The sequence below is a fragment of the Nannospalax galili genome, unplaced genomic scaffold (genome assembly GCF_000622305.1).
Source record: "Nannospalax galili isolate Female #2095 unplaced genomic scaffold, S.galili_v1.0 scaffold44, whole genome shotgun sequence".
NCBI classification, from domain to species: Eukaryota; Metazoa; Chordata; class Mammalia; order Rodentia; family Spalacidae; genus Nannospalax; species Nannospalax galili.
Genome location: NW_008355789.1, coordinates 9073049 through 9086259, shown reverse-complemented (window position 1 = coordinate 9086259; position 13211 = coordinate 9073049). Strand labels below are relative to the sequence as shown.

Genomic DNA, 13211 nt, shown 5'->3' with positions numbered 1-13211 from the left:
TGTAGAACACCTCATTTCCTCCCTGCTGGTGCAGGATAAATGAGGCGTTGCTCAATTAGATTCTCTGCCTTATTTAAGCATCAAAGGGATACCCTCAATATAAAGCCTCGGTGAAAAAGAAGAGTTTTGCTGGGGGAAGTCCCCAAAGTGTGTCTCAATTTGAAAGTGATTTTAGCTAGGAAATGAGCCAGAGCCAGCCTGTTTGGAGGAGAGAGGCTCACAGTCCTCCCATTGGGAGCAGAACTGGCTCGGAGCAGAGACCTCAGCACTTCCTCGAGGGCTTTCTGAGTCTCCGACCCAAGACCAGCCTGCAACGTTCAGCTGTTTGTTCCACCTTTCCTTTCCCTCCCTCTCCTGTTGCCCCTCTCATGGACAGTACTGTGGACTGTTGCAGGGTCCATGTGTTCTACAACTGTGTGTATACACGTATGGACACGTGCGTTGCCAGTTGTAGAGGCAGAATCTGGCTGGAGTTCTGCTCTTTGTGGGAATTTCTACTGGCCCCACACCAGTCCATAAATGTTTGCTGAGTGGCTTCCCTTGAGCCAGGCCTTTATTTTACCAGGAGATAAATAAGCCAGATAATTAAGGCCCTAGTCCAGCCCTCTGCTGTGTGGCCAAAGGGAATAGATAGTAACTGTTCTATATCCAGAATCAGTCCTTAACTTAGAGCAAGGCGCCCATCATGATAAAGACCTTGGCCTTTGGACTTGCTGAGGTAGAGTATAGGACAGTTGGGCATATGGGTATTGTGAACGCTGAAGGGAATGATTGCCAGTATGTTATAAACTTTCTGAGCCTTTCAGATGGAGTAGGGAGGAAACAAAGGCTATCTCTCCAGCAGCTGTCTGTCTGTCCATCCTGAGGCCCTCTGCCTAGCACACATAACACTTGTCTCTTCTGTGGTTACCATACTCTCCATGTCCCCTGACCAGAGCTGCAAAACAGAGGTCAGAGAAATGGGCTCCCCTCTCTGACACGCATTTAAACTGGCTGATCTGCCCTTGCATTGGCCATGAGAACCCACACCTCTACAGCCTATGGCAAGAAGGGATCTTGGGGTAAATGATGAGATAGAGAGTTGGAATCAGATTCTGGTGTCAGCGAGAGGTGAAGAGCACACTGCCGGTTTCGGGTCAACTGAGGATGTGAAATGGACATTTCACTGGCCTGTAAGTGTGGATGACTTTTATTTGTTGCTTTGTAGGTTCCCTTATTGAGATGGTGAGGTAGATTGTAACTTACATGAGTAGAACCTAACCTTTTTGTTTGATGTGAATTAAAAAACAGCTGGGACTGACCCAGGTCCCTTCTGACCAGGTCTTTCTGGTAGTATAGAGTGAGGAAGGCTGACCTTACCCCTAGGGAAGGTGGCTGTTAAGAGATTTCCTGAAGCCAAGGCTGGACCGGCTCGGGGTTTGCTGGTCCTCCTGCTCGCCAACCCCACTGTTCTAGGCAACCAGGTGATAGACTTCTGACTCATGTGTTTCCCTGGGTTTGGTAACAGACTTCTCTTATCAGTGGCAAATCTCCAAGGACTTCTAGAGATGTATCATACTCATCTGGGGCAAATGCTTTCAAAATTGATGATTTGACAACTCAACGTCTACATTTTCTTAAATTGGAGAAATTTAGTAGTGCTTTTAGGATCACAATAAGGTTTTAGTTTTTCCTCAAATGAAGTATGCATTAAAACAATGCAAGTTTTTGCCCATTTTGTGCCTTGACCCTCCCTGCCTCTGCCAAGACTTCCACATCCATCCACTGTAGGACTAACCTTCCTTCTTGAACTCTGGCTCCAAGCACCAGGGTAATCTTTAATTGTTCACCTCCCAGATGACAGGCCGAGACCTTCTTAAGGATCGAAGTTTGAAGCCGGTGAAGATCGCTGAGAGTGACACTGATGTGAGTGACTGAAGGGGTTGACTCCTGACCAGGAGTGGGCAGGTTCCTCCAGGGTATGGATGGTTCTGTGCCCAGAGGCTCACACTCCCAAGGCCATGCCCTGGTCTTATCCCCCCAAACCCCAGGCCCTACCCAACCTGTTCTTGTTTTTAGGTCAAACTGAGCGTCTTCTGTGAACAAGATAGGATCCTCCAGGACTTGGAAGACAAGATCAGAGCTCTCAAAGAGAATAAAGTATACGTCATTTTTGCATTATTATGGGATGGGTGGAGTCATGTTTGCTCATTCTGTCTTTCCTGAGACAGTGTATGTGCTTTTGTGTGGGCCTTAAACAGCAGGTAGGGGCTGGGGCTGTAGTTCAGCTGATAACATTTGCCTAGCATGTATGAAACCCTAGGTTTGTTACCCAGCACCGCATAGACCAGGCATGACGGCATATGTCTGTAATTCTAGTACTTGAGAGATAGAGGGAAGAGGATCAGAAATTCAAGGTCATCCGTGACTATATATAACTCATTAAAAAAGATTTAATTATGTGTATATGTGTGTATGTCAGTGTAGGTACCTGCTGAGGCTAGAGATGTTGGATCCCCCTGGAGCTGAAATTATAGGCAGTTGTGAGCTACACGGTGTAGGTGCTAGGAATTGAACTCAGGTCCTCTGCAAGAATAGTTCATGTTTTCAACTGCTGATCCATTCTCCAGCCCTCTATATATAGTTAATTTGAAGCCAGCCTGGACTACCTGAGACCCTGTCTCAACCTTCCTAAATAAAAAGTTAAACAAGTGTTAGTTTAGCCACAGTCTTTTTCATTTAAAGGACTCCTCAAAGACATCCATCTGAAGCTCCTTGCCTTCTAGGGGATCCCAGTCTATTTGCTCCAACTACACCCTCACCCATGTTTCCCTGGGAGCTCAGTCAGCCTGGGGGAAGCACTTCACTGGCTGGTCTGTGAGGGCCTCGGCACATTGAACGCCAGGCGTCTGCCTTGGAGAAAGTGGCCACAGTCACAACAGGCAAAGCCCTTCACTCCCTGAAGTGCCTTTCCCCATGGATCTGGGCTGTGGAGAAGGCAAGTCTAGATGGGGAGACAAGAGTGGGTCGGGGCCAGCGATGGTCTCTTAGACTCGGAGTGAATTTTTCCTTTTGGTTTTTTTTTTTTTTTTTTTGAGACAGGGTCATCCTGTAGCCCCAGCTGACCTGGAACTCGCTATGTAGACCAGGCTGGCCTTGAACTCACAGAGATCTGCCTGGATGAGTGCTGGGATTAAAGGCGTGCGCCACCATGCCCGGCCCTTTTTGCTTTTAATAAGACTTCATACTTGTGATGCTGAAGGTCTATAACAGACCTTTGTTCACAAGTTCTTACACAGTTTTTCTGTCAATTCATTCTCTGTCCTCAGGAGTTGGAAGTCTTTGTACCTACTCTGTAGATGAGGTAACCAAGGCAGGGAGCCTTCGTTGGTGTCTAGGGGCCTGCCTCTCCTCCTCAGCTCAGCTCTGCCCCTTTGGCCTCAGCGGTGTGGTTCCTGACATGGGATCGGAGGTCTCTGGGGATAGCCCTCCCCTCCAGCCCTCCCATCCTGTTCTTTGGCCCATCCCGGCACAGGACCAGCTGGAATCTGTGCTAGAGGTGCTGCACAGACAGATGGAGCAGTACCGAGACCAGCCACAGCACCTGGAGAAGATCACCTGCCAACAGAGGCTGCTGCAGGAGGACCTGGTCCACATCCGTGCCGAGCTCTGCAGAGAGTCCACGGTATGTAGGGGTGGCAGTCGCTTTCCTTGGGCAGGCTGGCCATGACTGCTGTCCATCTCCCCAGCTGTTGAGCTGGAGGCCAGGGGCGGGCATCTAGGAGGAGCAGAACTTGTCCAGGCTGCCTAGTGGCTTGGCTCGTCCTGGGGTGACATGTCCGACCGCATCCATACCTCAGGCTGCTTTCTGTCAGAATGGTTGGACCCAGTTTCTTGGAGAGCCTGCAGGCCACATTCTGGTCTATGTGCAGTGTATTCCGAGACCTCAAAATTTCCACCTCTGGAGCTGTCTGACATGTGCCAGCCTTTCTGCCCAGGCAGGGAGAAAAAGCACCTTGGGATAGAGGAGGGGGCTGCATAGGCAGCCAGGGTCAGATACCATCCTCCCACCAGACTGCCCACGGTGTGCACACACACACCCCGCCCCTTCTCTCGTCCCCTGGTGAGTCAGTTGGTCAAGAGCAGGTGCTCTTGAGGCTGGGAGGGGGTGTGTTGAGGAGGCATCTGGGGACCAGAAGTGTTTCCTTGGCCAACAGGAGATGGAAAACGCCTGGAATGAGTACCTGAAGTTGGAGAGAGATGTGGAGCAGCTGAAGCAGACCCTGCAGCAGCAACACGGAAGAGCCTTTTTTTTCCAGGTGATCAAGCGCTGTCATCTCCCTGAGCTCTGCTCATTTCTGACCTGCGGGAGCCGTGAGCACTGCCCTCTTCTCTTCCTCAGCCCTGCAAAGCGGGCAGGCCATGATGAAAAGCCTTACCTCAGTTCCCCTGCCTCTCGACTCTAGCTCTTGGTGTCTGGGAAGAATTTCTCTTCTGGCTCTTGACCTGGAGCAGCCCAGCTTCTACTTGGTGACGCTGTGGTGACAGGAGGAGCCAAGTGTTCCCTTTCCTGGGGTTCCTTAGACAGACAGCAGCATGAAGCTCCACCCTTCCCACCTCCAGTTTCTGGAGACACTTGTAATCACAACCGGGCCTGAGTAGAGAGTGTGAATTTAGTCCATGGAGGTTCCTCTTCTCTTCCGGGGCTCATTTGCATTTCTGGAAACCCTGCTGGGTGATACAGTCTCTCTAGGCCCCCAGCCTGCTTGGAAAAGGTGGCTTTACTGCTGTGCTTCCTTACCTCAAAAGCTAGGCCACCCCATGGATGGCAGCCTGATGGTGAGATAGGGAAGGCTCTGTGTGTTTCTGTGCACCGTGGGTTCCCCAGCCCGGGCCCTGCTGTGGTACCGCATCAGGTTTCCACCCCATCCTTGAAATTTTAAAAATGGAAAGTGACCTGCTTCCCAGCTTGGCTTCAGAGCTCTGCGTCCCCCCTCCTCGGGGCTCTGACGTTGATTCAGCTTATTCGAACTGGAGGCTTCTGAAGTGTGTATGAGGCACAATGCTATACCAGTTTGGGTGCTGAGCTTGCTATCGCATGACCTAGTTCGGATCCAGGGTCCTCATTTGGGCCATTCAGTGAATATTTGGATTCTCCGAATGTTGCTCTAACCCTAGAAAAGTCAAGAGGGGAGTTTGGGCTTTTTCACTGGGCCTACTCTCCCTGTTCACTGTGGTGGAATACCGTGGAGTCTCTTGCCTGTGGCTCAGGGAAGGCCTTTGCGATTCCCCAGAACTTGCCTGTCCTTGCTGTGGGTGTCCCCTCATTGTTCCTTTCATCCAAGATAAGATTCCTCTGTATTTAGCTTAATGGCTTGAAAGTACTAGGTGACTGTTGTTCCTCTCGTTTCTACTTTCTGGAACCATCCTGTCCTTTCACACCTCCCTTCTTGGGCTTCAGTGGTCCGGCCCGTTTTAGCAGTGGCTTTATAGGTGCTTAACCATTATTTCCTATCATTACACAATTAAGAGCTCAGGATATAGTTCTGTGGGTAAAGTGCGTGCCTAGAATGCATGACTCTCTGGGTCCCATCCCAAGCACTACACAAGCACTTGGAATGCACATCTGTAATCCCAGCACTTGGAAGGTGGAGATAGGGAAATCAGAAGTTCAAGGTTACACTCAGCTATGTAGTGAGTTTGAGGCTGGCCAGGGCTAATGAGACTGTCTAAACTAACTATCTCTCTCTCCCTCTCTCCCTCTCCCTTCCTCCTTCTGTATGAGTCCTCTACTTTAAAAAGGGAAAACAGAAACAAAACCATAAAGTGAGTTTAAAAGCAAAGGCTCTCCCAGTGCCCTACCGCACCCCACTGTAGCCTCACATTCCCGCCACCTGCCCTACATGCTGTGGGTGCTACCAGTCTGCAAGGTTGACTCCTGACCATCTTCTATCCACTTTCAAACATGTACCTGCATAGAATCAGATCATTTATTTGGGATTTGGAGCAGGTAAAAGGGTTAAAGAGGGTCACACCTACATACTGTTTGACAAATTGCTTTTTTGTCACAATTTTATGTTGTGGAAATCTTTTCAGAATCTGAAAATAAAATAGCTGTTAAATATAAATTTCAAACTATTCAAATACAAATTATGCAAATTATTTTCTCATTCATACTGGACCCCTCTTGAGTGGTCAGTAGGCACGTGTGGCTTGTGACTACTTTAGAAGACAGCACAGATTTCCACAATCTCTGAAAGTTGTATGGACAGTACCTGTCAAAGTAAATTGGTTCTTAATTACCACCTGCTATTGCAAAGCATTGATATTCTCTATTTATCCAGTTCTCCTCTGGTTACTGATGTTATGTTTTATTACGTTTTATTTATTTTGTGTGTATGCATGTTTGTGCTTCTGCCATGGTGTGTGCATGACATCAAAGAACAACTTGTGAGTTGGTTTTCTCCTATCACGTGGGTCCTGGGGATCAAAAATGGGCTATTGGGCTTGGCTGCACATCTGGCCGGCACAGCCCCAAGATTATTTACAGTGTTTTCCTTTTATAAGTGGCTCGGTTTAGGAGCATCCCCCTCATAAGCATTTATCTAGAACAGATTCCTAGAAGCAAGCCTTTTAGGCTGAAGTAAGTGCCTTTCTTTTATTTTATGATTTTTATTTTATGTGTATGAGTGTATTGCCTGCATGTGTATAAGTGTACCCATGTCATGCAGTGCCCATGGGGGTCAGAAGAGGACATGGAATACCCTGGAACTGGAGTTAGGGATGGTTGTTAGCCACCATATGGGTGCTGGGAACTGAACCTGGGTCTTCTGCAACAACAGCCAGTGCTCTTAACCACTGAGCCATCTCTCCAACCCCAAGAAATGCATTTTGAATATTTCATCAAAAAGAAATGATAGACATGCTTGCCATTTTAAATGTTATTCAGTGTGTAGGTATCCAAGCAGCCTACGGTGTCCCATCAATATGTGCAGCTATTTATTTGCTTTGGTTTGTTGAGACGGGGTCTCATATAGCCCAGGCTGGCGTCCAACTCGCTGTGTAACTAACGAACTCCTGATCCTCCTTATCACACCCACCTGAGTGGAGTGCTGAGCTTACGTGTGTACACCACTGCACCTGGTCAGTTTTTGTATTTTTAAGTATCACTTTAAAATATTCCTAGTACAAAAAGTTGACAAATCTTGCCAAATTGCCCTCTGAACGGTGCCTTAGAGTGCCCTCCCGCTGAATGAATGGGCCCTGAATGTGCCCTTACTGGCTCCTAATGCTAGTGTTTGCCTCCTAAATACTAAAAAATCATCCAAGACAAAAAGCAAGCAAACAGTAAAACCCATCATCTTGTTCTAATTTACATTCATTTAACTGCCAGGAAGCTGAAGATGTTTTCACTTGATTATTGGCCCTTTCTGTTCCTATGCTTTGTTTCTTAATGATTTAATATATAGTGGGCCCAGAGCGCAACAGAGTCTGTCAGACTCCTTGGAGGATTGACTCCTGTAAGCCTCTGGCAGATAGGCCAGCCCTGGTAGCCCACCTCCATCAGATGATCTAGCTCACACTTTCTTTCCACTGGGAAGCCATAAAGCCCAGTTTTGATCAGCCTCTGACTGCTTAGATGGATCCAGGCAGACAGACTTTAGCCAAGTCATCAGCACCAGAGTACATTTGCAGTTCTGCAGATTTGCACGCCTGGGTTTGGAGAAGCACCTCCTTTCAGTCAGGGTTGGGAGTGAGGAAGTTCACAACTTTTCCTCTGCATTTTCAAGGTCCTCATAACACCCAGGTCATCACTGGAGCCAGTGGACAGAGCCTCCGGGGAACTGTGTGAGAGGCCGTGATAGGCAATCCTGACTCATACCTGCCCTGGGACTCATACCTCTGCCAAAAGTGGAGAGTGGCACAGAGCCCATCTGCCCAGTGTGGTGTGAAGACACTGCTGACACCCCCTTCCTCCCACAAAGCCTCCTCACTTCATCAGTTGTGAAATTCCATCACTTGGACAAAGATCAGGACCTCTAGGCTTTGCAGTCTGGTTCCTCTCTTTCCTGTGGGGGTATCAAAAAGTGAAAATTGGGTGGGAGCTTTGCTGGGAGCTGAGAAGAGGGAGAGCCGAGCTTTATTCCTTTCTGTCATCTGTTCCCAGCACTCAGCTTGGGAACGCCAACACCAGGGCCGGCTCCTGTTACTTACACTCTAGCTGGGCATGCTCTTGTCTACGGTAGGACCGTCTATGGCAGCCCAAGTGCAATACTGAGCGTGCAGCCATCATGGGCCCAGCAGCCCTGAGATCCGTCTGATGTTAGAGGCACAGGAGCTTGTGGTACCCCAGCCTCAGCTGTGATATTCAGCAGGCCTTTAAAAATGCATGCATGTTGAACGAATAGAAGGCTAATCGTGTAAAACTTCCAGATTCTTTGGAGCAGTCTCCCAGCAGATGCCAGAGGCCTCCTGTGCCAGGAGACTCCCATAAGGTCCTGTGCCTTTCACATCAGGTGCATCTCGGGGCTACTGGGCCCACAATGGGCATGTGCCACCACACTCAGTCTCCTTTGTACTTTTAAGCCTCAAATTCTAGGATTCTGCTCTGGCTGGTGTGTGTGTGTGTGTGTGTGTGTGTGTGTGTGTGTGTGTGTTTGTTTCTGTTTTGTCTTGAGACAGGGTCTCCCTGTAGCCCTAGTTGGCATGGCACTCGCTATGTAGACCAGGCTAGCCTCAATCTCACAGAGATCTATCCGCCTCTGCCTCCCAAGTGCTGAGACTAAAGGTGTGTGCCACCACGCCTGACTGTGTGTTTTGTATGTGTACATGTGTAGGTATGTGTGGGGAGGCTAGAGGAGGATGTCAGGTGTCTTCCTCTATCACTCCACTTTATATATTTTTAAGTTTTAAGCAAGTAACTATTTTGCATGCATGTATGTATGTATACCACATGTGTGCAGTGTCCACCGTCATAACCCCTAGAACTAGAATTACGGCTAGTTGTGAGCTGCCGTGTGGGTACTGGGAACAAAACCTGGGTCCTCTGCAAGAGTAGCAGGTACTTTTAATCACTGAGTCATACCTGCAGCCCCCTCCAGCCTTATTTTTTTTTTTAAGATGGTCTCTGACTAACCCTGTGTGCTGTTTGGCTAGACTGACTGGCTAGTGTCCCCACCAATCCTCTGTCTTCCTCCTTCGCCCCAGCACTGGGGATGCCAACACACACAGCCATGCTTAGCCTATTTGGTGGTTGCTGGGGATCAAACTCAGGTCCTCACACTTGCAGAGAAGTCATGCTTAGAGCCATCTCCTCAGTCCTCCACTTTTTAAATTTTTTTTCATCTTCTAGTGATGGTAGCTAGCCATGCTTGCATAAGGCAGTGTATATATGTGTGTGTATATATATATATATATATATATATTTCTTTTTCTACTTTTCCTGTGCCTGTATGTATTCATGCTTTTGCATGTGTGTGGCCACATGTGTGGATGCATGTACACAGGTGTGCGCACACATGTAGAGGCCCTAGGTTGATGTCAGGACCCATCCTCAGTCACTCTTCCATCTTACTCATTGAGACAGTCTTTCAGTCAAACCCAGTGCTCACCAATATGACTGACTAGTCTTGTTAGTCAGTTTGCTCTGGGAATCCCCTGCCTCTGCCTTCCCAGGTTGAAATTACATTTATAGTTACATGGAGTTTTGGAGATCCAGTTTTAGGTTCTTAAGCTGGCAAGTGCTTGACAACTGAGCCATCTTCCTGTCTCCAGTATATTTTTAAAAATTATGAATCACTACACATGAAATTTAACATCTTAACCCGGATTCTGGGACTGAAGTTTGAACCCAGGGCCTCACTATGCTAGGTAAGCACCATACCACTGAGGTGCATCTCCAGCCCATAGTTTTTTGAGACAGGTCTCACTGTATAACTCAGGCTGACCCTGAACTTGGAATCCACCGACCTCAGCCTTCTGAATGCTAGGATTGTAGGCATGTGTCCCCAGCCCTGGCTATCTTATCTTTTTTTGTTGTTCTGTTTTGTTTTAATTAATTAATGTGTATTTTATTTGTATGAGTGTTTTACCTGCACCTGCATGTATGTAAGTGCACTCACGTTGTGCAGTGCCCATAGAGGCCAGATGAGGATATTGGATCCCCTGGAACTAGAGTCACAGATGGTTGTTAGCTACCATGTGGGTGCTGAGATCTGAACCCTGGTTCTCTGCAAGAGCAGATAGTGCTCTTAACCACTGAGCCATCTCTCCAGTCTCGCTTTTTGTTTTTTGAGACAAGATCTCGTTATATAGCCCTGGCTGGCCTGGAACTCACTATGTATATCATGCTGGCCTGGAACTCACAGAGATCTTCCTGCCTCTGGCTTCCTAGTGCTGGGATTGAAAGCATGTGCTACCATGCCTGGCATCCTAACCATTTTTGAGAGTAGCTTGAGTAATGTTAAGTCCATTCACATGGCTGGGCAACCAAGCTCCAGAATGTTCCATCTTGCAAAACTGAAAGTCTGTATTCCACTTCCATCTTCTCCCCTGGTCCTGGCCGCCCCTGTTTTATTCCTGTCTCTGTGACATTACTACGCTAGATGTTACATACATCATTTGGGTTGAGTTCTCCAGTATTTAAGGTGATGCATTTTTAAAGTTAGGTAAAGTAGGCCAGCTGAGCCGGTGAACGTACCCCAGCACTCCCTCACATTCCTCGCTGGTCTGTGGGCATTTTCCATGTCCGCTTCCCTAGGAGACTGTGAGCAGGTTTGGCTCTGGCCCTGGCAGGTTTTCAAAGGTGTCTCATCCATTGGGGTGAGGGGCTTTGTCTAAAGAGGTGGTACAAACCTCAGAAGAAAGTTCTGGTGAGGAGCCAAAGTGACACCCCCCCCCCACCTTCCCCAGGAGAAGTCACAGATACAGAAGGATCTGTGGAGGATTGAAGATGTCCTGGCAGGCCTGAGCGCCAGTAAAGAGAACTACAGAGTCCTGGTGGGATCTGTCAAAAATCCGGGTGAGGCAGCCAGCCATCTTCTGGTATGGGGACAGGGTGGGGCAGGTGGGATGACCGCAGAGAGGCTGCGTCTCCGTGATGGCATTACCTCGCCTGTCCACTGAAAAAGGGTCTTTATGCCATCCTTGACTCGCTTCTGTCTCTACCCTTAGAGAGAAAAACGGTGCCTTTGTTCCCTCACCCGTTCGTGCCTTCACTGTCTCCAACTGAGGCCAAGCCGCCCCTGCAGCCCAGCCCTCCCACGAGCCCTGTGCGGACCCCTTTGGAGGTCCAGCTCTTCCCACAGCTGCAGACCTACGTGCCCTACCGATCTCACCCACCCCAGCTGAGGAAAGCCGTGACATCCCCTCTTCAGTCACCAACCAAGTCAAAACCCCAAGTGGTAAGCTGTGCCAAGTAGGGGCTGAGGGTCTGCTGTGTGGATTTTCCTGGGGAGATTGAATAGGCATTATTCACCTCAGATAGGACACTGACAGACCAAGGGAATGGTTTCAGTTCCACCCAAGTCCAGCCTGGTAACCAGTGAGTTTATTGTGTTTACTTACAGGAGCTGGGGTGAGGGCTGACTTACAGCACGAGTGACCCCAAAACAGCTGTAGCACAACCAAGTCCCACCCCAGCATGGGTGATGACTCACGAAAGCTGAGTCAGTGGAATCCTTGTTCATAGTCAAGCTTCCATTCTGGTATCTTCTGATAACCCTTTGGAAAGCTTGGACTCTTTCCTGAATTTTGTGGAATACAAAGTCAATGTAAGGAAATGAGAGCTAGAGAGGAGGAAGGTGCAGTGGTCATGAGTGGGTGCTTCTGACAGTTGGGCCTGCTCTCCAGATATGGAGCCGCATGGAGCCACAGCCCCTAGGAGAACCTTAAACTTGGAGTACCAAGGACCATAGTCACATTCATTGCTACCCAGGGAGTGAGCTACCTGTCCTGCCCTTGTGTACAGTCTGAGTTGGAAGGGAGGGGGTGCTTTGTAGAGATACACTTTTCCTAGAGAAAGAACTGGAGGATGCAGACTGGTAAACTGATCCTCCAGCACAGAAAGGCAGCTGAGCTGGCTCGGGCTGAGCACTGTGGCGCTGTAGATGTCTGTGCCGTGGGGTGGTTGCTTCCATCAGCTGAGAAGTAACAGTCAGCAGCCTGCCTCCCTGCCCTGCACACCAGGGAAGCAGGATGCTCTGTCAAGAGTATGGACCCAGGATATCCAAGTCCTGGGGCTGGGGACACAGCATCACCAGGTAACACTTTGAAAACTAGAAAGTGTACAAATCAGAGGAGAGCTGGGGTAGAGGTGTTCCCCTTCCTCACAGCATCCCTGGCTGAGGTGCTGGTTTTCCGTGGCTCTGCAGTGGCCGCTGATGTGACAGTGCCAGACAACATCCTCCTTCCTTCCAGCTCCATCTCACTTGACATGGGCTCTGGTTCTCTTTCTGAGCAGGAAGATGAGGCACCTCCCAGGCCACCACTCCCTGAGCTCTACAGCCCAGAGGACCAGCCCCCAGCTGTGCCACCACTGCCAAGAGAGGCCACCATCATACGGCACACGTCTGTGCGGGGCCTCAAGCGACAATCGGACGAGAGGAAGCGGGACCGGGAGCTGGGCCAGTGTGTGAACGGGGACTCAAGGGTGAGCCACAAGGACTGAGGTCACCCACTGAGTGTGGAGAGGGAGATAGTAGTGATGCCAGTGGTATGACAGCCTCAGACTCTGTCCACAGATGGAGCTCCGGTCCTATGTTAGTGAGCCCGAGCTGGCCAGCCTCAGTGGGAATGTACCTCCGCCCTCCTTGGGACTCGTGGGCTCTGAGAGCAGGTACCAGACGCTGCCTGGCAGAGGTACGGCAAGATCCTCTGTTGAATCTTTTGGGAACCTCTCTCCCCACCACACCACTCACTCCCTGCCTCTGCCCAGGCCTCACACCCTGGCCTACAGCTTGCACCTAACCATGGCTGCTGAGAGGGAAGACTGGTCTGCCTTTCTCTGATCCATGGCCTATTTCCCTCCCTCTTTTCTCCTCAGGAACATCCTGATTTACTCCCTTTTCTGTCTCCAGGAAAAACAATAGTGATTACCCTTAAGTCTTGCACTGTTTAGGTGCTTTATATGAACATCATGTACTCCCCAGTGGTGGGAGGGAAATGTTGTGAGTCCCATTTTAGAGCTCAAGATCCTGAGTCTCAGAGAAATTAAACAAGTACCGATTGATTGA

At 49.2% G+C, this 13211-nt stretch overlaps 1 protein-coding gene across 4 annotated transcripts in view; it reads left to right on the top strand.

Annotated features, from left to right (window-relative positions):
* Positions 1–13211, top strand: part of Plekha7 (pleckstrin homology domain containing A7) — a 222790-nt gene that overhangs the window by 194115 nt on the left and 15464 nt on the right. For all 4 annotated transcript variants that reach the window (XM_008853532.3, XM_008853531.3, XM_017803285.2 and 1 more), the window contains exons 14-21: positions 1837–1905; positions 2059–2139; positions 3515–3664; positions 4197–4298; positions 10891–10999; positions 11152–11381; positions 12440–12628; positions 12720–12837. In XM_008853532.3, the coding sequence (XP_008851754.1) occupies positions 1837–1905; positions 2059–2139; positions 3515–3664; positions 4197–4298; positions 10891–10999; positions 11152–11381; positions 12440–12628; positions 12720–12837 (1048 nt within the window). The remainder of the gene's footprint in view (positions 1–1836; positions 1906–2058; positions 2140–3514; positions 3665–4196; positions 4299–10890; positions 11000–11151; positions 11382–12439; positions 12629–12719; positions 12838–13211) is intronic.